General features: G+C 32.6%; 1 protein-coding gene across 7 annotated transcripts in view; it reads left to right on the top strand.

Annotated features, from left to right (window-relative positions):
- Nucleotides 1–1,339: 1,339 nt before the first annotated feature.
- Nucleotides 1,340–25,084, top strand: part of LOC143084973 (nuclear pore complex protein Nup98-Nup96-like) — a 71,343-nt gene continuing 47,598 nt past the window's right edge. For 4 of the 7 annotated variants that reach the window (XM_076261074.1, XM_076261078.1, XM_076261080.1 and 1 more), the window contains exons 1-3: nucleotides 8,773–8,928; nucleotides 17,870–17,948; nucleotides 18,221–18,457. In XM_076261074.1, coding sequence (XP_076117189.1) covers nucleotides 17,903–17,948; nucleotides 18,221–18,457 — 283 coding nt within the window. In that variant the 5' untranslated portion in view covers nucleotides 8,773–8,928; nucleotides 17,870–17,902. Of the gene's footprint in view, nucleotides 1,398–1,790; nucleotides 1,931–8,772; nucleotides 8,929–17,869; nucleotides 17,949–18,220; nucleotides 18,458–25,084 lie in introns of those variants that run through there. The other 3 variants (XM_076261076.1, XM_076261075.1, XM_076261077.1) reach the window with 3 other exon arrangements.

Raw genomic sequence — 25,084 nt, forward strand, 5'->3', positions numbered from 1 at the left:
AAAATCTGCCATAGATTTTGGATGGCATGACGTCACATTTGCAATAGATTTGGAACCCACCATAGATTTGAGTCCTACAGATATAATCAATTCACCGAAGTTTCGTGTTAATTGTTTACTAGTATGTGTTTTTCAGAGTTATTTTCAGACATACTGACGACGGACGGACGGACAGACAACGATATACCATAATACGTCCCGTTTAAAAACTCCGGGGTTCTGACTTCACCACGACAAATACTATTAGCTCTTACAACAAAAGTACCATCAAATGAAGTTGAAAAGACTATGAGTCCCCTGCACTATGTTCTAAAAACCTTTTTATAAAGGATTCAAATAATAAATAATATAAATCCGCTAGTACGTGTAACTGGTTCAAAATGACAACGTTTGATTTCTTTAAATATTCACAACAAATTTGCTATAATCCATACATGTTCATATCCGTAGCCAGGGGGGGACGAACCCCCCTGTCCGAACCCCACCCTTGAAAACAAATAATGACTGTTAAAGTCAACGTTCTGTTCGAATTGTGACTGTTAAAGTCGAGTTTTTGGGGCCAACGAACCCCCCTTTGGAAATTCCTGGCTACGGGCCTGATGTTTATAAAAACTATTCTTTATTTTTTAAAGAAATGGATGTCTGTAACATATCTTAATTACCCGGCCATTTTAAAAAGATTACTATTTGTGGACGTTTCCGTAGATTTTACTTTTTGGAGTGAACACTATATCTATTGAAATAAAAACATGACGCAAAACCAGTTAATGCACAACAACAACAAAACACACACAAAAAGCAACGTTTGGTCTCATGTATACTTTAATAAATTGAGCTATACTGAAGTCCACTGAAGGACGTGCATAATGTCAAATCATGAAATATTTATTGTTTTAGTCTATAAGAAAACTTGTAATATTTCCGTTGCTATTTTTGGTTGCCGATTTTGATACTGTGTTACATCACAGACACGGTCTCTGAAAAGAATACGGAGAAGTGACTGTGTGTTAAACGTTGATTTATCGAACGCATTAATAATGCAAGCCTGGGAGTAAAAGTCAGAGAAAACAACTGTTGCTAAAGTAAATGGATACATCTAGAGAAAACCAGAACAGAATAAAATTCCCTTTACTAAAAATAAATCATATTTAACTGATAGGCGTAACAAGGCGTGGCTAAATGTGCTTAAAGGGGCGTTTTTCCACATTCTCGTTGGTCAATTCTAACTTCATTCAGTTAAAACTGGTTAAACAGGTAAACACTGTATTTTCCCTTTTCTATTAATAGAAAATCACTTTAATCTGTGTTTATAAACAGATATTATTTGTTGGGTTCGACATTCGGACCTTATCGTCCTAGTACGAAAGCTCGTTTATCTGAAATTCAATTTTATTAAGGTGAGTTGTATATTTTCTAATAATCAGATCACTTGAATCAGTTTTCGGGAATTTAACTTTTGAAACGGCGAAACTAAGTTGTTTGTAACTTTGGAATGTATGTTAATCATATCAAAATATAACTTTAGATCTTCACTGTAAATGATAACAGAAATATGTAGCTGTTATGAACAATATTGTAATGTTTTGTAAGTGAAAACAGTAAAATGATTTAACCTGACCCGGGCGAGGCCGGGTTAACAGGTTAACAAAACATATACGTCTGAAACAATTTTCAGTAGGCATATCGGAGACTCAAATAGGTGGACAGATATATATAGTAAAAAAAAACTTTGGAAGCACAAGGTTCGTGGTCATTGGATTAAATAAGTGTTTTTATATCCTCTTAAACAGATTTGGCTGAATTTTCATGCGGGAATTAAGGGCCCAAAAAGGGCCAAAACCAAGCATTTTTTAGTTTCCAGACAATAACTCGTGTTTAAGAATATGGATCTCTCTGAAACTGTTTCAAATTACCATGAGACAAATTTCAGGTATATATATATATATGATACGGTCAATTTGTAAATTCGGGGATTTGTTTAAATTCCTGAAATTTCAGTGATTTTGTATAATCACTGTCAAACTGATAAGTGATTTTATCAAATCAATGATTTTGACCGTAGTCGGGATTTTACAAAATCACTGAAATATTTAAGATCTTTTATACATGTTATACAAATTCCCTGATTAAATCCAGTGAATTTGCAAATAAAAGTATTTTTTATTCAAAAATTCTATAAAAAAAAAGTCTTCACTCAACAAGTTTGAGGTTCAATTAGGCTTTGTTTTAATACTTATGTCTTTAGATCAAGAGCAAACTTACTCACAAAAGTTCTAATAATTGAGGGAAAATTAAATGTAACATAACATGTATCAAACCAGGAAAAAATAAGAAGAATTTTTAAAACATTATTCCTAAAAGTCACACAAAGACAAAACAGGCACTTATTATTATCCTGTTCGAAACTACGTTAATTTTTTTTATTACAGTGCTTCTATAGCAATTACTGAACAGTATAAACCTATTATATCAAATATATATAGACAGTGACGAAACGATCATAAGATTCACAATTTTCTTCTTGATACTATCTTATGAAAAAAACAAGCTTCTGTCCAAGTTTGGTACAAATCAAGGATAGTTTATGAAAGTTATTTAAATTTTAAAACTTTAACCACAGAGTGAATGTAATGTTTCCTCGCAGAAAAACTAAGTCCATTATTAGTAAAATACGGAAAAGTGGAAATTTATTTTTACAAAATTTTCTTCTTGATACTATCTTATGATCATAAACAAGCTTCTGTCCAAGTTTGGTAGAAATTCAGTATAGTTTAAGAAAGTTATTAAAATTTCAAAAACTTTAACCACAGAGTGAAAATTTGTGGACGCCGCCGCCGCCGACGACGACGACGCTGACGACGACGGAATGTAGGATCGCTTAGTCTTGCTTTTTCGACTAAAGTCGAAGGCTCGACAAAAATCAAATAAAAAGTAAATATTTGTTTAATGTAGGTATGAAGTATTTTTTTAATGCGGAAATGTGATGAAAACAAGTAAATACAACCCTATTTTCATCAGATGAAGATATGAAAGATTAGTTTGAAGCCACTGATTCCCAGTTTTGGAGTCCGTCAGCTGTGTTAATTGACAATTTCAGATCTTTCGACAAGCAGTTAAACTGTCTGCAACTCCTCCATTTGGGATGAACAATGTTTTTTTTCTTCTAAATGTGGATGTTATTGGAAGAATGGATGTGAACAAAATAGGTGTGTCTATCGAAAAGCTGGAGATTGAACATTCTACAAAAAGAAAGAATTTACTACACTTAATAGAAATGCACGAACCTCATATAATACAGGCATACGAACACACGTAGATAATAAACCAAATCAAGTGCTGAAATCTTCGATACAAATATTTTGAAGTATTGTATTGTTTAAAGTATGAACATGAAGGTGGTGGAGTTTTAACCCTATATAGCTGGAAACACTCGTCACTGACTGTAAATATACTGGAATCAAACTAAGTTGATATCAAGGCAGTAAACATCTTAATACTAGTACCAGGGAAAAAAATAGTTCATTGATGGCTTTTACACATTTCTTTGATACCCCTTTGACAATCTACTAAACTTAGCACTCTGACACTGGAGATTTCAACATGCCATATATTTTATGGGAAACACAGGCGAGGTTCAAGGAAAGACAACTTGAAACCCAATAATTATAGTAAAAAGTTCATAGAATCACTTCAGTGAAGAAAGTCTATCACAAACAGCAAAATAACCAATAGTTTAAATATATACTTTATATTTACAACTAATCCACCAAACATTGAAAATATATCAATCAAAGATGAAATAAAAGGGACAATATGATTGAAGTTGACGAATGCCTTGATAAAGAGGTGTTCTTTGAATCTAACTAAAATATATATATCTAATTTCGTTATATTACATTATGTAGTGTAACGAAATCAGAGATCTATATTTTAATTATATTGATGATCTTTTAAAAAACAAATATTGTACCATACAATACTGAATGATGGAATGACTTTCAAGAAATATTACAACATGTAATTTTAAAATAACAAAACATATTTCACCCACGATTCTGACAACCAGGTGGAACGTGCTTTGAATGGACCAAGTTAACAGAGAGATCAAAATAATAATAAGAAAAAGTAAAGAGTTTATACAACCAGGTTGAGCGTGCTTTGAATGGACCAACAGAGAGATCAAAACAATAATAAGAAATGCTTTAAATGGACCAACAGAGATATCAAAACAATAATAAGAAATGCTTTGAATGGACCAACAGAGAGATCAAAACAATAATAAGAACGTGCTTTGAATGGACCAACAGAGAGATCAAAACAATAATAAGAACGCGCTTTGAATGGACCAACAGAGAGATCAAAACAATGATAAGAAATGCTTTGAATGGACCAACAGAGAGATCAAAACAATAATAAGAACGTGCTTTGAATGGACCAACAGAGAGATCAAAACAATAATAAGAAATGCTTTGAATGGACCAACAGAGAGATCAAAACAATGATAAGAAATGCTTTGAATGGACCAACAGAGAGATCAAAACAATAATAGGAACGAACGTGCTTTGAATGGACCAACAGAGAGATCAAAACAATAATAAGAAATGCTTTGAATGGACCAACAGAGAGATCAAAACAATAATAAGAACGTGCTTTGAATGGACCAACAGAGAGATCAAAACAATAATATGGAACATGCTTTGAATGGACCAACAGAGAGATCGAAATAATAATAAGAACCTGCTTTGGATGGACCAACAGAGAGATATCAAAACAATAAATAAGAAATGCTTTGAATGGACCAACAGAGAGATCAAAACAATAATAAGAACGTGCTTTGAATGGACCAACAGAGAGATCAAAACAACAATAATAAGAAATGCTTTGAATGGACCAACAGAGAGATCAAAACAATGATAAGAAATGCTTTGAATGGACCAACAGAGAGATCAAAACAATAATAAGAACGTGCTTTGAATGGACCAACAGAGAGATCAAAACAATAATAAGAAATGCTTTGAATGGACCAACAGAGAGATCAAAACAATAATAAGAACGTGCTTTGAATGGACCAACAGAGAGATCAAAACAATAATATGGAACATGTTTTGAATGGACCAACAGAGAGATCAAAACAATAATATGGAACATGTTTTGAATGGACCAACAGAGAGATCGAAATAATAATAAGAACCTGCTTTGAATGGACAAACAGAGAGATATTAAAACAATAATAAGGACGTGCTTTGAATGGCCCAACAGAGAGATCAAAACAATAATAAGAAATGCTTTGAATGGACCAACAGAGAGATCAAAACAATAATAAGAACGTGCTTTGAATGGACCAACAGAGAGATCAAAACAATAATAAGAACGTGTTTTGAATGGACCAACAGAGAGATCAAAACAATAATATGGAACATGTTTTGAATGGACCAACAGAGAGATCGAAATAATAATAAGAACCTGCTTTGAATGGACAAACAGAGAGATATTAAAACAATAATAAGGACGTGCTTTGAATGGACCAACAGAGAGATCAAAACAATAATATGGAACGTGCTTTGAATGGACCAACAGAGAGATCAAAACAATAATAAGAAATGCTTTGAATGGACCAACAGAGAGATCAAAACAATAATAAGAACGTGCTTTGAATGGACCAACAGAGATATCAAAACAATAACAAGAACGTGCTTTAAATGGACCAACAGAGATATCAAAAGAATAATATGGAACGTGCTTTGAATGGACCAACAGAGATATCAAAACAATAATATGTAGCGTGCTTTGAATCGACCAACAGAGAGATATCAAAACAATAATAAGAACGTGCTTTGAATGGACCAACAGAGAGATCAAAACAATAATAAGAACGTGCTTTGAATGGACCAACAGAGATATCAAAACAATAATAAGAACGTGCTTTGAATGGACCAACAGAGAGATCAAAACAATAATATGGAACATGTTTTGAATGGACCAACAGAGAGATCGAAATAATAATAAGAACCTGCTTTGAATGGACCAACAGAGAGATATCAAAACAATAATAAGAAATGCTTTGAATGGACCAACAGAGAGATCAAAACAATAATAAGAACGTGCTTTGAATGGACCAACAGAGAGATCAAAACAATAATAAGAACGTGCTTTGAATGGACCAACAGAGAGATATCAAAACAATAATAAGAAATGCTTTGAATGGACCAACAGAGAGATCAAAACAATAATAAGAACGTGCTTTGAATGGACCAACAGAGAGATATCAAAACAATAATATGGAACGTGCTTTGAATGGACCAACAGAGAGATCAAAACAATAATAAAAACGTGCTTTGAATGGACCAACAGAGAGATCAAAACAATAATAAGAACGTGCTTTGAATGGACCAACAGAGAGATCAAAACAATAATAAGAAATGCTTTGAATGGACCAACAGAGAGATATCAAAACAATCATATGGAACGTGCTTTGAATGGACCAACAGAGAGATCAAAACAATAATATGGAACGTGCTTTGAATGGACCAACAGAGAGATCAAAACAATAATAAGAACGTGCTTTGAATGGACCAACAGAGAGATCAAAACAATAACAAGAACGTGCTTTAAATGGACCAACAGAGATATCAAAACAATAATAAGAACGTGCTTTAAATGGACCAACAGAGATATCAAAACAATAATATGGAACGTGCTTTGAATGGACCAACAGAGAGATATCAAAACAATAATAAGAACGTGCTTTGAATGGACCAACAGAGAGATCAAAACAATAATAAGAACGTGCTTTGAATGGACCAACAGAGAGATCAAAACAATAATAAGAACGTGCTTTGAATGGACCAACAGAGAGATATCAAAACAATAATAAGAAATGCTTTGAATGGACCAACAGAGAGATCAAAACAATAATAAGAACGTGCTTTGAATGGACCAACAGAGAGATATCAAAACAATAATATGGAACGTGCTTTGAATGGACCAACAGAGAGATCAAAACAATAATAAAAACGTGCTTTGAATGGACCAACAGAGAGATCAAAACAATAATAAGAACGTGCTTTGAATGGACCAACAGAGAGATCAAAACAATAATAAGAAATGCTTTGAATGGACCAACAGAGAGATCAAAACAATAATATGGAACGTGCTTTGAATGGACCAACAGAGAGATCAAAACAATAATAAGGACGTGCTTTGAATGGACCAACAGAGAGATATCAAAACAATCATATGGAACGTGCTTTGAATGGACCAACAGAGAGATCAAAACAATAATATGGAACGTGCTTTGAATGGACCAACAGAGAGATATCAAAACAATAATATGGAACGTGCTTTGAATGGACCAACAGAGAGATCAAAACAATAATAAGAAATGCTTTGAATGGACCAACAGAGATATCAAAACAATAATAAGAACGTGCTTTGAATGGACCAACAGAGAGATCAAAACAATAATAAGAACGTGCTTTGAATGGACCAACAGAGATATCAAAACAATAAGAAATGCTTTGAATGGACCAACAGAGAGATCAAAACAATAATAAGAAATGCTTTGAATGGACCAACAGAGAGATCAAAACAATAATAAGAAATGCTTTGAATGGACCAACAGAGATATTAAAACAATAATAAGAACGTGCTTTGAATGGACTAACAGAGAGATCAAAACAATAATAAGAAAAAAGAGTTTATACAACAAGGCTAAAAAACACATTATAAAATCCTTGTGTCAGAAGCGTTTTTCTGGATTTACCTTCATCAGGAGTGCTCTAAGCCGAATATTTGATAGCAAAGAATGTATTAGAACCAAAGCAGTTGAAAAGCTATATGAATAGAAAAATAGACACATCTTTTAAGCTAAATGTACAGATGGATTGTATAACATTACGAACAGAGCCCATATAGACAATACCAGTATATCACTGTATTCACAATAATATTTAAAAAAAAACCCACACACATCACAAGGGAGATGTCAAATTATTAGTTAATAACATTGCTCAATTCCAATGATGTAGAACACCTTTAAAACACATAAGGCAACAGACACAGAGAAATATATAAAATACTAAAAAATTGTTAAAACACGACAAGTAGAGCCTGTAACATGGGATCGACTGGGATGAAGAACGGGAAAGTCATGATTGGAAAATGAATGTACATTGGATCTAGGAATAGTATCAGTATAGTGAGTCCTAGCCTTGGTGATAGAAATTAAGCCTTGTAGTAGGTTACCTACGGACTTATCAAACAGCTAAAAAAAATCTGTAAGCTGATTTTCCAGAGTTCAGTACTAGTTTTAAACACTTTAGCTATCATTGGAAATACGCTCACGTGATTGTAGTTCTTTTTATCCTAGCCGTATAGGTATTTTAAGCAAAAGTGTGACTCTCGCCTTGACGGAGTCAAAAACTTACGCGAGACTTGGTATAATGCCTTTCGGCGGGAACAGCGGCGACAACAATTTGTCACAGTAAAGTTTGTGATTAGTTCAAGTTAATACAATCCACGTATGAAAAGTCAATGATATGTATTAGCTGTAATTAGCATTGGAACATCTCGTTCCCATTAAGCTTATTCCTAATAGATATAGGAAGATGTGGTGTGAGTGCCAAGGAGACAACTCTCCATCCAAATAACAATTTAAAAAAGTAAACCATTATAGGTCAATGTACGGTGTCGACAATTTATTTTAAATGGTGCCGACACTGTGTGGGGCGAGTATGTGATGGGGCGAATTTGATATTTACCTTTCAAACGTCTATGTGAAATAGATCATCACGGAGAAAGAAGAAACAGAGCGCCATTTTTGTGATTGTCTCTATTTTAACCTATTTACAATATTTATAGAAACTTTCCAGACAGTCTTACCCTAGATTATGATTATTTAACATTGCAAATGTACGACTGTTATAAAATGTAAGTCTAAAGTAAACACAAACAAATACTGATCAATAGACAATACTGTCGATCCTACCTTCTTTATTCTTTCCTCCACTATCTGGAGTACCACTACTTTTGTAGTGTAGCACGGGTAAGCAACTGATTGAAACTGTAAGCAACTGTGTGCATGTTCAGGAATATTTTACAGTGAATATGATCGGTGCACAAACCAGTATTATTTCGCCTAAAATTAATTGTCCAAGACGCTTTCGAGACGCAACGGCCATACTTCAATGACGGCCCTAGGATGTGTCGGCAATACCGTCATATCGTCCATGGGACATATCGGCCACACATTGTGAGACGTATCGTCCACACTTTTAATTTTTTTTTATTGAGTTTATTACATAAAATATAATACGAAAAATAAGTATTTGTTCATAATAATAACATAAATATGATTGTGTAGTACTTTTTTCTGTACAGAAGATCTTATTTATTCTTGTAAGAGTTATCTTTGCTTGATCATCATCGCTCGTGTTTACAACTTGTTGGGGCCATATATTATGTCAGTATATTGATTATTTCTTCATTATCAGTTGTAAACATTTTTCGCAGAATCATTTTTATTGTAATGACGTTACGCACGGTATTGGTGCCACTCAGCCACGACGTTCCTAATAAATCGACGATTTTGACGTTGTTCCACGGAAAGTTTCAAACGTTGACCTTATATTCTACTCATTTGAAAATGCCGCTTAAAGTAAAGAGATGTCCGAAGTTGCTTCTTTATATGGTTTTATTTTTTCGGGACATGTATAATTTTTCTGATATTATTAAAATTCATTTTCGTCCATAATACCTTATGAAAGTGAAGACAGAAAAAAAATTACGGGTTGAGCAGCTAATTGGGACATTTTTTCTCTTTTTTATTTAAACTCTTTTGACGACCTTCCTTCTCTTAAAATCAAAAACGTCTGTTACTTCATTTTAGGTTAAATGTATACAAAACAATTGCAAAATTTTTAGCAATTCTACTTACTAATGAATCCGAACTGGGATTTTAAAGACTCACATAAAACAAAATTGTAACAGCGGGACACCCTTGAAATGACGTTATAGGCATCGAAATGAGCAAAGTTTTTCATTAAAAAATAGACAAAGCACAAAATCATCTATATTATTGATTTCTGTGGTTTATTTCCTTTCGAATGATATGCATAATATGGATATCAATTATATAGGATAAGAGCTTGGATTTGAATAACCCGCCTTCTAACCCATATTTCCAAAGTGACACCAATATCGTGCGCAACGTCATTGTGATATAAAGGCATCATATTTTATATGAAGTTTAAACTGTAGGAATGTTGACTGTCGCTGTCAATGACGATAGATAAATACAAGCACATGTTACAGATCTTTGTTGACAATTTAAATGTTCCCATTTTTGTGCATTTGTTGATGGATAATTGTATTATGGGCAATCATACCAATATACTCTAGTATAAGAAACAAAAAGATGATATTTTTTTTAATATATTTTATTTATTCATTCAGTCATACAGCTAAACCTTACATCATAAATAAACACAATTAATAAACACAATAGATACCAAAAATTTAAATAAAAACGAAATATGTTTTTAATGTGCAAAGTTATTTTAATTTCTCATTGCTGCTGGTTGAAAGTTACGGGAATATTGTCGTCTCATCTTCTCATTGTTTATTATCTTCTTATTTTGATGGAGGTGCTGGTGATGGTGGTGCTTCTAATACTTCTGGAGCCTAAACGAAAAACATATGTATAAAAGTCGTCAAATATAATATTATATTATATGTCAAAATATATAAATTCACATTAATATATTTGTAACATTGTTTGATAATTGGCAATCACATAAACTAATTAAAGGCTTAACACCTCCGTAATTTGTTTACTTTGCATTAAACAGAGACACGCGCCCAATGATTGGATTAATATGATGTATGATCGGTCTTTTATAGGTAATCATACATTATCATATAAATCAGGGAAGGGTCGTAACCCATATTAAAGTAAAACAAAATGTATCAAATATGACCGAAAGTACGAAATATGATTCAAAGGAAAAACTAAATTAATAATAAAAAATACCTGTATTGCAAAGCCTGTGTTGCCATTTATCACAATCTTCACACTGGAGAGCATGTTGTCTTGGTCGGACTTGCTGGTCACATAGCACACAAGGGAACGACATGATGAACAGCAATTTCCCAAATGAGTGCCTTCGACATTTCTGGTTACTTTTATATAGCAAGGTCGGTACACCAAATAGATTGCTAAAACAGCTTGTATTTTTACAAGAATTTCACTACCAAATGTATGTTTTCACTCCGCTTGAACTCAGCTTGGGAGTTGTGTTTTTATAGTGATCTTGAATTGTATTTCCTTTACAATTTCTTGACAAAAGCCTAATTAATACTTGTGTTCATCAAAGAAGTATCAACAATCTTCTTAAATTTTCAACTTAATCATTACTTGATTACAGCTGATTACCTTGTTTTATATTTCAAAACTTAACTCATTGTTTCAATTATGACAGAAATTAGTCTCCCATTCGGATATAGTCATTAATATTTGTTCATTTTGTTCTATTTGCTATACGCAAGATATCAAACAATCATTTAGAAAACAACATGATATTTTAATATTTTATTAGATTAAACACATTCATCAAACAAATGATATAACAAAAATTAAGATGAAAAATAATGTAAAAACAGTATAGTTTATTTAAAAGTTATAATAACCATCTATAAGTATCAAAATAATTCATCTATAACATCTAAAAAAAAATAAAAAAACCATGGACGATACGTCTTTAAAAAGTATGGCCGTTTTTGTACTATGGCCGTTTCATCTTTTCAGGGTATGGCCGTTTCATCCTATGGCCGTCGTGGTAGTATGGCCGTTACGTCCTGCATCGTCCAAGACTGGTCTACTGGATATAAACATCCTGGCGTACCCACCACCAATTTACAACGCAACGGCAGTTGGTCTTATCCAAAATGAGCTAAGACTGCGATCCCAGCTGGGTGCTCAATTAAAACATAAAACTTGGATGTTATTAAAATAACTTAATGCCAAATCACTTTTGTACAAGTACATTACATTGATTATTTAACTGCAACATATATAGTGAAAGCAGAATGCAATTTAGTGTCACAGGGTGACAGGAACATTTATGTTTAATTGTATAGTGAGAGTATACATATGATAACCGTGAGAGTGACGGAGGATTAATGATCTCATTAGAGGAATTAAAATAATAATAATTTTAATTCTAGGATCTATATCTTATTTTAATAATAAGTAGCTCCCCAGACGATTAGGTGGTGTTTCAGTCCAAAATTGAAGAACAGTAGTGGACTTATTACGTTGTATAAACAACGGTTCTCCAAAATAGTGGAGGAATACTACAAAAACAGAACAGAACAGCAGGAAACTGTTCCATCACCATATTATATACATTTGTACTCCATTTAAGGCACACATGTTATTATGTCAATTATACACTAATCAATGTATATTACTTTAAAAGTTCATGCACTGTGGCATATACTAAAATCTAAAATCACTTCATGTACCACCAAATTATCCATGTTACTGTGACAGTTTGTAACTCAGCATATATAACTCAACTTTCTATTGTTCATTTTAAATTAAACCAATATGCGCATCTTTATTGGTACTTCGCTTAAGTCTCAAACTACACAACAAGTCTACCAACATTCAAAAAATTTAAAGAATAATACTTGTTGAGGACCATATTTACCTTCAGTTACCATCACGGTTCATCTTAATCACACAACTGATGTGTTGCGCAGCGTATAAAAAACAACTGAATTAACTTGAAATCTTCAGTCAAATGTGTTTACTTCATTTCTAAAAAACTTTTTTCTGTTTTGATAGGGATATCATATACTAAATTTTCTGTAAATTAAACTCCTTCTGGGTAGTAACATATGTGAGGACAAGTTTTTGTTTCTGTTTCGCAAGGGGTTAGGCTTTGCCACTCTTCAATATTCATCAAGGATGTAATCAAAAAATTGATATGACTGTTGTTGATCTGGAAATCTCTGAATTCATTAACTGAACCATTAACGAATTTGGTAACTTAAGCCTTTATTTGGAATTGGCATCTAATGAAATAAATGTAAAAATGATAAGGATTTTGGAACATTTGACATTGTTTTTTATCAAACCGCAGTCTGTGCCAAAAAAAAACTATTAGAAGCATGCCCCCCCCCAAGAAAATTTTGGAATATTAGATGTAAAATCCTGCATTCTGAGGTTACATTTTTGTATCTGGAAGTGTATATAACTTTTAAAAAATATAGAGTTTTTTCTCCAAGTAATATAAAAAATTCTACTTTCCTTAAAAAAAAACCTTCTCAAAACTGTTGACAAGACTGTTTAAGACTCTTTTCTTTGAATTTAAGACATACATGTAAAATAAATATATACATGTAGATATAAACAAACCCCTTGCCATCACATTTTGTTGAAATTAATTTCTCATTCAAATTTGACTTTGGAAGTTAAAGAGATCAACCTTTCTGATGCAGACCAAAAAAAGAAGAAAACCAATAAGTTAAAATTTTATTCTTCATAATTTTTCATATTATTTTTCAATTTGCTGAACAACTCCTGTTCAAATACAAATTTGCCTCCTTTCTCCTGCTCCTTACAGTAGCTTCAAAACATAACTAGATTCTCGTACTGGAGCCAGGGTCAGGGACGACCGTCCGTCCAATGAGTTTTAAATTCTCGGACCCGTTTATCCTCGTATTTTTTTTTTAGCCTCCATAACTTGATCGGACTTGCGAGACGGCCTTTTTGGTGTCTTTCATGGTCTCGCACTTTCCAACAGTGAAGCCATGTATATTAAACGATGTGTACACTTACGAAATGAAAACAAAACTGGTTCCACTTCTTCATAAAATTAACGGTAACCAGTCACTGAAGTTGTCCTAAAAACCAATAGGCTAAAATACACACGATGTCAAGCGGGCAGTTACGAATTAATATCTTCCGACGCAAAAATTTTCAATGTTTTTTTTTATTTTCTGTTATGATTATATTTTATTAAGTCTATGCAACATAAATCAATCAATAATTACCAAAATTTGCCATTTTCAAAACACGTGGTACTGACCGTTTTCGCGTTGTTGTTTTTTTTATTTTGAACAATCGGTTATTAGGGAGACCGTCAAAACTGGTTTACGGAATTTTTGCAAGGAAGAGAGTATCAGTTTATTAATATCGATGGCGTTGGGTGACATTCTGCGTTAATATAACTTACGGCAACGATTAAAAAAGTGCACACAGATATGCACTAGACTGGTCAGACTATCGGCAGTGTACGTTAACTAGTCCGAGCTTATTTAAACTAGACACAGGCTTCGGGCTACCGCTTAACGTCGCAGACTGAAACCGTATATAGATTTTAATTTTACTAGAATTCTAGAAATTTGTCCATAGTTCTGTCTGAAATTGTTCCCATCATGCCATTTTATGCCCCACCTACGATAGTAGAGGGGCATTATGTTTTCTGGTCTCAGCAGGGATCTCCATGGCCTGTTTAACGATGGCGCCCCGCCATCGTTCAAATGTCTCGCGCCATCGTTAAATTGTCTTGCGCCATCGTTAAATTGTCTTCCGCCATAGTTCAAAACTTCATTGTTTTTTGTAGCCCGACGCCATTTTTTTTATCAATTATAATCAAATGCATGTAATTGCATAACCCTTAGGCTTTTTATGTTATAATCCAATACAGTTCTAATGCCTGAGGGATATCCGGATTAAGATCGCTAATCACTTGTACCTGTCCTTGTACAGGTAGATCAACAAACCAGACAGGAGAATACTATATGAGGATAGACGATCCATTTGTCGAATTAATCAACTAAGTTTAAGCAAATGATTATGATAATTTAGATTAAATAAATAAATTAATTATCCAGTTACAAAGAAAACAGTTCAACAAGTCGAACACGTGGTTTATTTTGACTTACGCAATCAGCATCCCCCTTTTTTAAGCAGTACAAAATAAGACGCAAAACAGTAAATATTATTTCATCACAAATAACTCGAGTACTGCTGTAATGATAATTTAGAATTACTTTGAAAGTTTAAGGTAAAAACTTAAATATTTCCAGTAAAGAAATATCGTATCGTAATTCAGAATTCATTTCGTATATTACAATCAAATTGATACATCCGCGTTTCCGGTTTCTATTCAGACTCGAAAGATGCATGTTGCACAGCATCAATTTGCCAGATAAAGTCATTAAAAACCTTTTCATTTGTCAACGTTTGCTTTACAAATCTCTTTAACCTTTTACATAACCCGTACGAATCGTTTTGTTGTTGCTGCAAATCAGCCATACCGGTAAGGGGTTCTGAATTTGACAGTGTCCATGAAAAATAAGCTCCACATCATATGATTTTTAACCCCCATAACAATAATTATTACCAAAAATACAAGAAATCTACATGGGGACCTTCATGACAGCTTTTGGTCATTCTCGACTAAGGGGGGACCATGAAGACTTGGCATTTGAATGGTTAAAAACGGCAATAAATGAAAATATTGATACTTCTAATTCTATAATGAAAATTCAAATAAATATAACTTAAATAAGCAATGAATTATAATTAGCATGTTCACCATTCCTTGTATGGAGGGATAAAACACTTCCGATCGCGCTACACTGTACAGCGTAGACACGGTTTGTAATGGTGAAAGTTCCTCCATGGTTCAATTTTCATCCATGGAGATCCCTGGGTCTGTTCGTCCGTCTGTGCGTCCGTTCGCTTAAGGTTAAAGTTTTTGGTCAAGGTAGTTTTTGATGAAGTTGAAGTCCAATCAACTTCAAACTTAGTACACATGTTCCCCATGATATGATCTTTCTAATTTCAGGGCTCACGCTACCAGGCGACTTGGGCGAAGAAGTCGCCTTCCCGACCGTCACTTCGCTTTCCTCGACCCCCAAAAGCGAAAACAAGTCGCCCTGTTCTTGACGACAGTCGCTTTCAGTCGCTTCCGTCATCGGACATTTTCAATTTTTACCAAGTTGATGAAACATCAAATTTTTATTGATAATTAAAGAATTTCAGACATAAACGATTCATTATCTTTTGAAAAGAGGTTGAAGCATTGTCTTCGCAGTGTGTAGCAGGTTATTTGATAAAAATACAACTTTTTATCACTTCGTGCATTTCTGCAAGTACCGGTGCTTGTTAGGGAGCTACCATTTGATTTTTATGGGGGGGCTAGGATGAAAAATTTTGTCCTGCATTTTTTTTTAGCTGTAATCTCTGTCCTGCCTTTTTATTTTTCACTCTGTTCAGTCCTGACTTTTTTTTTTTAGTTTATCCAGACTTTTTTTTTACCTAAATTGTCGTCCTGACTTTTTTTTTTTGCAAGTGTCTCATCCTGTCCTTTTTTTTAACTCAAAACTCCTGTCCTGCCTATTTTTTTCAAATTTCATCCTAGCCCCCCCATAAAAATCAAATGGTAGCTCCCTTACTCGAAAACGTACATCAACCTCAATTTCGGCGGCAAAATAAGTTTGTTACTTCATTTAAACGTGATAAAAGTTGCCTCCAGTAAATTTTAATCCATTTATTGCATTAAAAACGTCATGTTTCTTTCCAAATAACTTGTCAAACATCGTTTATTTTTGTAAATTTTCTTGCATTCGTCCCGCCATTGACCGATTTCTAATCTACGGATCTGAACCGGACCAGCTATGACCGAAATCCGTACTTTTACAATAATTACTACGGACGCACGGATGGAACAGCTGACAGAAGAATATTGATCCCATAGGGAAAAATTACGCATTCCACACGCATTAAGAGACTTTTGGTTACGTCTAATTGATTGGTGTATATAATTCCTTATATTTTTTATGGATTGTTTCAAACTATTGATTAAAGTTACTTAACTCTGAGACTATTATACTAATATCAATATATTATGGCCCAGCTTAATAACTTTTATATTTTTTTTATGAGAAACACTGAATGTCATACACAAGATAATTTTTAATTAAATTGTAATTGATATATTATAATTTCTTTACATTTTTTTAAATATTTTTTATTTTTTTAGTGCTAGATATTTAGTTGGTAGTTTCTCACAAGCTTAAACAACTTTTAATTTCAAATGTTACTTTAATTGTAATTTTTTTACTCAGATATGAATTGAACAGTATAAAAAAAACATTATTTACATATATGGCCCTTTATACTATTGTAAAATCCAAACATTGTATCGCACAGCGCGAATGAGCACTTCTCTTTCAAATCTCACCACTTCTCCCTATCAGTTTCAAAAAGAGAAGTCACTTCTCCCTATAATTCTGAAGTAGTGTGAGCCCTGAATTTTAATGCCAAATTATAGTTTTGACCCCAATTTCATGGTCCACTGAACATAGAAAATGATAGTGCGAAATTCAGGTTAAAGTTTTTGGTCAAGGTAGTTTTTGATGAAGTTTAAGTTACATCAACTTGAAACTTAGTACACATGTTCTATGATATGATATTTCTAATTTTTATTCCAAATTAAAGTTTTTACCCAATTTCACGGTCCACTGAACATAGAAAATGATAGTGCGAGTGGGGTATCCGTGTACTAAGGACACATTCTTGTTTATTCATAAATGCCAAAACCAAATAACTTTATGGAATTCATAGATTTCAAGAACTGTGATGTTGTTACATGTAATGAATCTCAAGCTTGCATCGTTATCTAGAGACCCAATTTTGTTATGGATACTTTCATGAAGCTAACCTTGTATGAGGAATAAAGGGTAATAAAGCTATAAAACTGAATTTGTAGATGAATACAGTTGTTAAATTAGTTAAAATAAGATGTCTTATCCAAATGAACAGGAACATTATTTTAGTTTACTTATGTTTCAGTTGATTTAAAGAAGCTTTTAAAGTAAAGTAAGGATGTTTGGAGCTAAACCAACAGGATTTGCCTTTGGTGCTACTACAAGTGAGTAAAATATTATAAATTGGTATCATCCCAAATATAGCTTTCAAATAACAGAGCATGACAGTGTCTGTAGCTATCATATGTGATAAAGAAGTTTATTTAAATATTAGTGACTAACAATGATGGTTAAAAATAAAAATACTTTATTTTTTATAAAAAAAAATCCACTTACAATATCATTTAATTTCTGTTTCATGGAAGTCATTGATATATGCCCTACATCTGCTTTTATTCATAAAGCTTAAATTGCATTTGTAAATCTTTATTTTCAGATAACTTTGGACAAGCAGCAGGATTTGGTGGTGGAAACTCAACATTTGGTTCTGCCAAGCCGACAGGAACTGCATTTGGTACTCCAGGTGGTGGTGGTGGTGTCTTTGGAGCGGCCACCCCAGCTGCCACACCTGGTGGGGGTTTGTTTGGACAACAGAATCCAAGTTCTACTGGTGGTGGATTGTTTGGGGCCACACAGCCACAGAACCCAGGTTTTGGACAGTCATCAGGTTTCAGTATGTGCTGGTATTTTGTTAGACAACATTTTATCAGTTTTATCATTCATTACTAATGCATGAGTGTTGTCAATTCATTGTAACTCGGGGAATATCAGTTTTATCATTCATTGATTACTAATGCACGAATGTTGTCGGTTCATTGTAATTTGTGGAATATCAGTTCAATCACACTTGAAATTCATGGAATATCTTTTTATGCCCACCTATTAAAGATAGTAGAGCAGCGTTATGTCTTCTGGTCTGTGCATCAGTTCATTCGTCTGTCCTGCTTCAAGTTAAACTTTTTGGTCAAGGTAGTTTTTAAAGCAATTGCTTTTATGCCGTCGCGTATGGCCATCTTTGTGACCCAGATCAGAGACTCCGCCCAGATCAAGCCATAGTATTTTGTTAAACAGGCTCCTGGTCAGTCATTCTTTAACACCTATGTATGTTTTCTAATGCAATACATAGCTTGAAACTTTAAAAAAAAGTTAGTGGATTTAAGAAGTTTCAGAATATGTTCTTGTAGATGTATTTTTGTATTTAAAGGGTCAACCGTTTGACTATCAAATAACATAGAAGTCCGAGTGAAAAAAAGTACATTTTTATAAATGCGATTCCGTTTTCCGCCGTTCGTACGATGTTTCAACAAAATATGGATTCATTTCAGTTGTTGATTTAGTATTGAAAATTTAACTGAATTATCTCCTAATAAATACGTTTTTTTATGTTTAATTTGTGTTTCTTTAAGAGGTCAGGTGCTCTTGTTCATTCATAAAATTATCGTTCATTCATACATTTATCGTAAAATCAAAATCACTACACAGGTTAATGCGTAGTGTCAAATTATTACCTGTAATCTAAAAATAGACAAACTTTATTTGCGCAAATAATTTAGCGGAACGAAACCCTTGTTGAAAACACATAACAATAAGTTCGTTTTCCTTTTCTGTCAAAACTCCGTAATATTTATCGATCACCTTACTAATGAAATGGACCCGTCCAAACGTAGTAGATGCCAAGTCGGTCCAGATATTTACAATTTGGAATTTTCTAGTTTATTAATACATAGATTGAAAAAAAGTACGTCTTTTTAAATATCATGATCAAAACTGGGTTTGCATAACAAATGTCAGATGAAACCATTATCCTCGTCTTTTCAGTGAACAAGTCTACTACGTTTGTTGACACTCGACGGTCCACCGTGTTAGCAATTTTATTTCACATGTTTTCGAAATATTGAAGATCATTTTTCGCAATGTTTCCTGAAAATTGATAAATATCAAAGCAACGTAGAGCTGTTTGTTCTTGTTCGTATAATAAAATTGAGAATGGAAATGGGGAATTTGTCAAAGAGACAACAACCCGACCATAGAAAAACATACAACAGCAGAATTAAGGTCACCAACAGGTCTTCAATGCAGCGAAAAATTCCCGCACCCGGAGGCGTCCTTCAGCTGGCCCCTATACAATATATATATATACTAGTTCAGTGATAACGATTTAATGTCATGTTTGTCTGTGATGACCCCCCTTTTCGGGATTTCATGAGAATTGTAGTTATCTCGTACCCACATGCACTTGTTTCTATCCATAGGAAGGTCGACTATCCATATCAAACTATTTATATGGATAATCGACCTTCCTATGGATAGAAACAAGTGCCTGTGCTCGTACCGCATCAGAAGGACACATATCAACTGAGCAATAATGTTTGGAACTTAGTTTTAAAAATGATGACAAAGTAACAATATGAAAATATTTTTATTAAGCTGAAATATACATTTATTCTTTACATGTTTATGTCTTGTAAGATATTTTATTTCTTTCCCGTTTTTTAACATTTGCGTCTGGAAAGTTGAAATGTTTTAACTTAATCATTTGTGTTAATGGTTAAATATAAATTAATAGGGTGGAATCAGAAAAAATGAAGATTTTAACATATTGGGGCATATTGTTTCCCCCATTATATTTAGGAAAGTAAATTAAATGTCAAACCAACAAGTTCAATACCAGCTAACTTGCAGCCAAATTTCATTTAGATATCTTGTACCAGCCAAAAGTTTTATTAAAAAAACATGTCAAATTTGTCAGGAGTGTGACGCTTTTTGTGTGACAGGATTTTTTTTTAATAATTTACATGTTGAGTAAAAATTATTATGATGAATGCATGTATATGAAGATGGTTTATAATCATTCTTCAATACTAGGTTTTGTAGATTATAGATTGGTGTTATCATTGCACAAATATTATGTAAATAAATATACATTGTGAAAAGGTATGTACCAAAAATTAATATTGGCAAAATTTGATAATTTCTAAATTAAAGTGTTATGGTTGTATTTTAAAGGAGTATTTGTGTGTAAAACTGGTAAGTATTTATTGTATACATGTATAAGCTATCCATAAAAGGCTATACAGACATCCTGAGGTGCATAATTCACATATTGGATTAACTTCTATACAAGCACCCAAAAATGTCAGGAGTGTGACAACTGTCTTTAAACATGTACCAAAGAATACATAGGACTTAAATATGTTCTTCTTCTTTATTTTTCAGTAGTGGCTATTCCAAAGAGAAGAAAAAAATTTATTACAACTGTGATATGTTTATATCATAGATGTGGGAGTGCATTATATATGTCAGGAGTGTGACGCTTTTTTTAAGGCATTTTCTGTCAATTCATAATTTCACAAGGACAAGTTCAACAGGTTTCTTTGTGTTAGAAATGTTAAAACAAAGTTATATTCCTATCATTTACCTCTTAAATGTGTTATTTATCATGATTGTTTTGACACAATAAGTTTTAATTAGTCATTTTTCTATTTTTTGTGCACAGTAATGCAAATTTATCAAAGGAAATAAGTGTGTACAACTATAAAATCATATAGGAAAGTGAGGAAATGAATTTTGTACAAAATAGAACAATCATTTTGAATTTAAATGGTATATTTAAAGATGTTTCAAGGATTAACCATTCAGATGTAATTCGTCACACTCCTGACATGAATTTAACAATTTAAGAAAAATATGAAAATTAGCTTTATTTTTAGGACAGATAGTTGAAAGACAGCTAGTAATTTAGAAACTTTTGGTAAATCTTCCATTCCTTAAAACATCCACTAGACTTGCTGACATAAGCCAGGCAAAATTATCTGGAAGAAATGATTCAAAGAAAGAGACTTGGAAAGAGAAAACCCGCAAATATTGGCTGAATATAAAATTAAAAAATTATCGGAGGAAGTTGGACAATCTTAAACAAAATAAAAAACTACAAAACCATGCTAACAAAAAAAGGCTTAAAGAAAGAAGAACTTTGAATTCCAAATTTGATCAACAATATAAAGAAAAACAAAGGCAGTAGCAGAAAAACAGTAGAAAAAAAGGAAGAAAGATAAAAAAGAAGTTGGGTTGAATAAGGACTTAGAATCGAACAAAAACAGCTCAAAAATTCAAATGAGAACAGATCTGTAACTGTGTCAGATTCCAGATCTACAGTGAGAAAACCTGCACAACACACAAGAAAACAACTGCCACAAAACCCAAATGCTTGGACGAGTTCTTTGAAACACATCATAAAAAATGCTACACCCAGAAGGGCCTTCTAGAAGGGATCATTTATAAGCATTTTTGTTTTGTGGCAATTGTTTTCTTGTTTGTTGTGCAGGTTTTCTCACTGTAGATCTGGAATCTGACACAGTCACAGATCTGTTCTCATTTTAATTTTTGAGCTGTTTTTGTTCGATTCTAAGTCCTTATTCAACCCAACTTCTTTTTTATCTTTCTTCCTTTTTTTCTACTGTTTCTCTGCCACTGCCTTTGTTTTTCTTTATATTGTTTATAAAATTTGGAATTTGAAGTTCTTCTTTCTTTAAGCTTTTTTTTGTTAGCTTGGTTTTATAGGTTTTTATTTTAAGATGGTCCAACTTCCGCTGATCAATTTTTAATTTCAGATTCAGCCAGTATTTGCGAGTTCTCTCATTCGAAGTCTCTTTCTTTGAATCATTTCTTCTAGAAAATTTTGCCCTGCTTATTTCAGCAAATCTGGTAGATGTTTTAAGGAATGGAAGGTTTACCAAAAGTTTCTTCATTTTACTAGCTGTCTTTCAATTATCTGTCCTAAAAATAAAGCTAATTTTCATATTTTTCTTAAATTGTTAAATTCATGTCAGGAGTGTGACGAATTACATCTGAATGGTTAATCCTTGAAACATCTTTAAATATACCATTTTAAATCAAAATAATTGTTCTATTTTGTACAAAATTCATTTCCTCACTTTCCTATATGATATTATAGTTGTACACACTTATTTCCTTTGATAAATTTGCATTACTCAGTGCACAAAAAATAGAAAAATGACTAATTAAAACTGATTGTGCCAAAACAATCATGATAAATAACACATTTAAGAGGTAAATGATATGAATATTACTTGGTTTTAACATTTCTTACACAAAGAAACTTGTGGAACTTGTTCTTGTGAAATTATGAATTGACAGAAAATGCCTTAAAAAAGCGTCACACTCCTGACATATATAATGCACTCCCACATCTATGATATAAACATATCACAGTGGTAATGATTTTTTTCCTTCTCTTTGGAATAGCCACTTCTGAAAAATAAAAAAAATAAAACATTTAAGTCCTTTGTATTCTTTGGTAGATGTTTAAAGACAGTTGTCACACTCCTGACATTTTGGGGTGCCTCTCTTTGTGTTTTTTTTAAATGGTCCTAAAAAGAAAGTCCTGTTCTATGGGTAAAGATATCAGAAATTGAAATCAATGATATAGCAATGTGTTTAGTGATTTTTTGTGAAAGTTTAAAGCATTTTTCAATCTTTATAAAATATGTCAGGAGTGTGACAAAATACTGAAAATAGAAGGCTTTTTCTACATACAATTACATTAAAACGGTACAATGAAATGACATTTTGTTTTTTGCAAATGATCACAAAATCTCAGGGCTTTCAAAGTTTACTATTGTAACTGAAATATATTAAGATTCTTTTTATTGGCAAAAACTTCAATCACTAGTTACTATTATTTTTTTCAAATTAAGCTATTCAATTTGATTGTTATTATATGATTTAGCAGAAAAGATGGAAATTTTGGTTTTAAAATTTTCCTTTTTATATTGACTTTCATTTGGAAAAGGTCTGAGCAATGTTTTCTTGACTGTTTTATTACCAAACTTGTTTTTAAGTAGTATGGTTTCTGTTAAATATTTTTGAGATGTATGCTATTAAAATTTAAGATTATTCAATGTGTCTGTTTCGTTCGGCCTGAAACTTTGGAATTATAAAATTTAAAGTATTGGTAATAGGGCAAGACAAAAAGAAATACAAAATATTAAGTTTGAAATTGGACCCCCCATGTCACACTTTTGCTTCATTTTTTCTGATTCCACCCAATAATGAAAATTGTTAAAATTAAATCAATAAAGGAAATTATTGCCAAGGAAGTTACAAACACTACCAGGGGATAATCCATGATGATTTCTTTTTGAGTTATATGTTTCAGCACATGTATATTTGACCCCAACTTTAGCCTGGTAAACGTGTTGTCTCCTTGTGAAATATAAAACATATTAAAAATGACTTTCTGCTAAAGTCTTTTATTTATATAAAGTTAAAACCTTCTTACTTTTAACTAGACAACACTCATGTCAGGTTTAATTCTTGTATATATGTGGATGAAAAATAAAAGTCCCCAAACATTAACATGGCAGCAATTGCTTTTACAGCCTTTAAGGCTTTGATTGAAGAAATTGAAGTCCAATCAACTGGAAAATTAGTATACATGTTCCCTACCATATGATCTTTCTAATTTAAATGCTGAATTAGATTTTGTCCAAATTTTATGGTCCACTGAACATAGAAAATGATAGTGCTATGGACACATTCTTGTTCATCATACATTTATTTCTAATGCATGAATGTTGTCAGGTAGTGGTAACTCATGGAACACAGTTTTATCATACAACACTATTAAATGCATGAAATTTGTCAGTTCATTGACATTCATGGAATATCAGATTTATCATACAATACCAGTCTGTGCCAAACTGCTCAAGGGTTTGTCTGCCCGTGAAAAAAAAATGAATTTTTCGACAATATATTCAACCAAAAATTCCTAAAAATTCTGTGTGACCGAATGATATTTTGTCTGACATTTTGTCTGTCAGACAGAGTTTGGGATGAATACAATTAAATGCATGAAAGTTTTCAGTTCATTGATATTCATTATGTTCATGCAATATCACTTTTATCATACTAGTAATTCATGCAATATCACTTTTAGGTGTCAGACCACCAATTACTCCCTCCAATTTAGAACGTATGTAAAAGTAGTCCTACTTTGACACAAAATAGTGCTTTTGATGTCATTGTTTACTTAAACTAACCAACAAAATTGCAGAAATGAAACTTTTGGTGAAAGGGAAATATATTTAGACCATTTTGAGCCAAAATTCACTTGTCTATGAGTTTGCATTAAAAATTCAGGATTAATGCGCTACATAGTACACTAATTTAAGATTTCCAGAAAACCGGGAGTTATTTTGGTAGTACCTGTCTTTTCAAAATCAGAAATTTGTTACAAGACTTTAAACATTGGTTGAAAATTGGCATGTAGGAAGGTGAT

The sequence above is a fragment of the Mytilus galloprovincialis genome, chromosome 8 (assembly GCF_965363235.1).
Source record: "Mytilus galloprovincialis chromosome 8, xbMytGall1.hap1.1, whole genome shotgun sequence".
Classification (NCBI taxonomy): domain Eukaryota; kingdom Metazoa; phylum Mollusca; class Bivalvia; order Mytilida; family Mytilidae; genus Mytilus; species Mytilus galloprovincialis.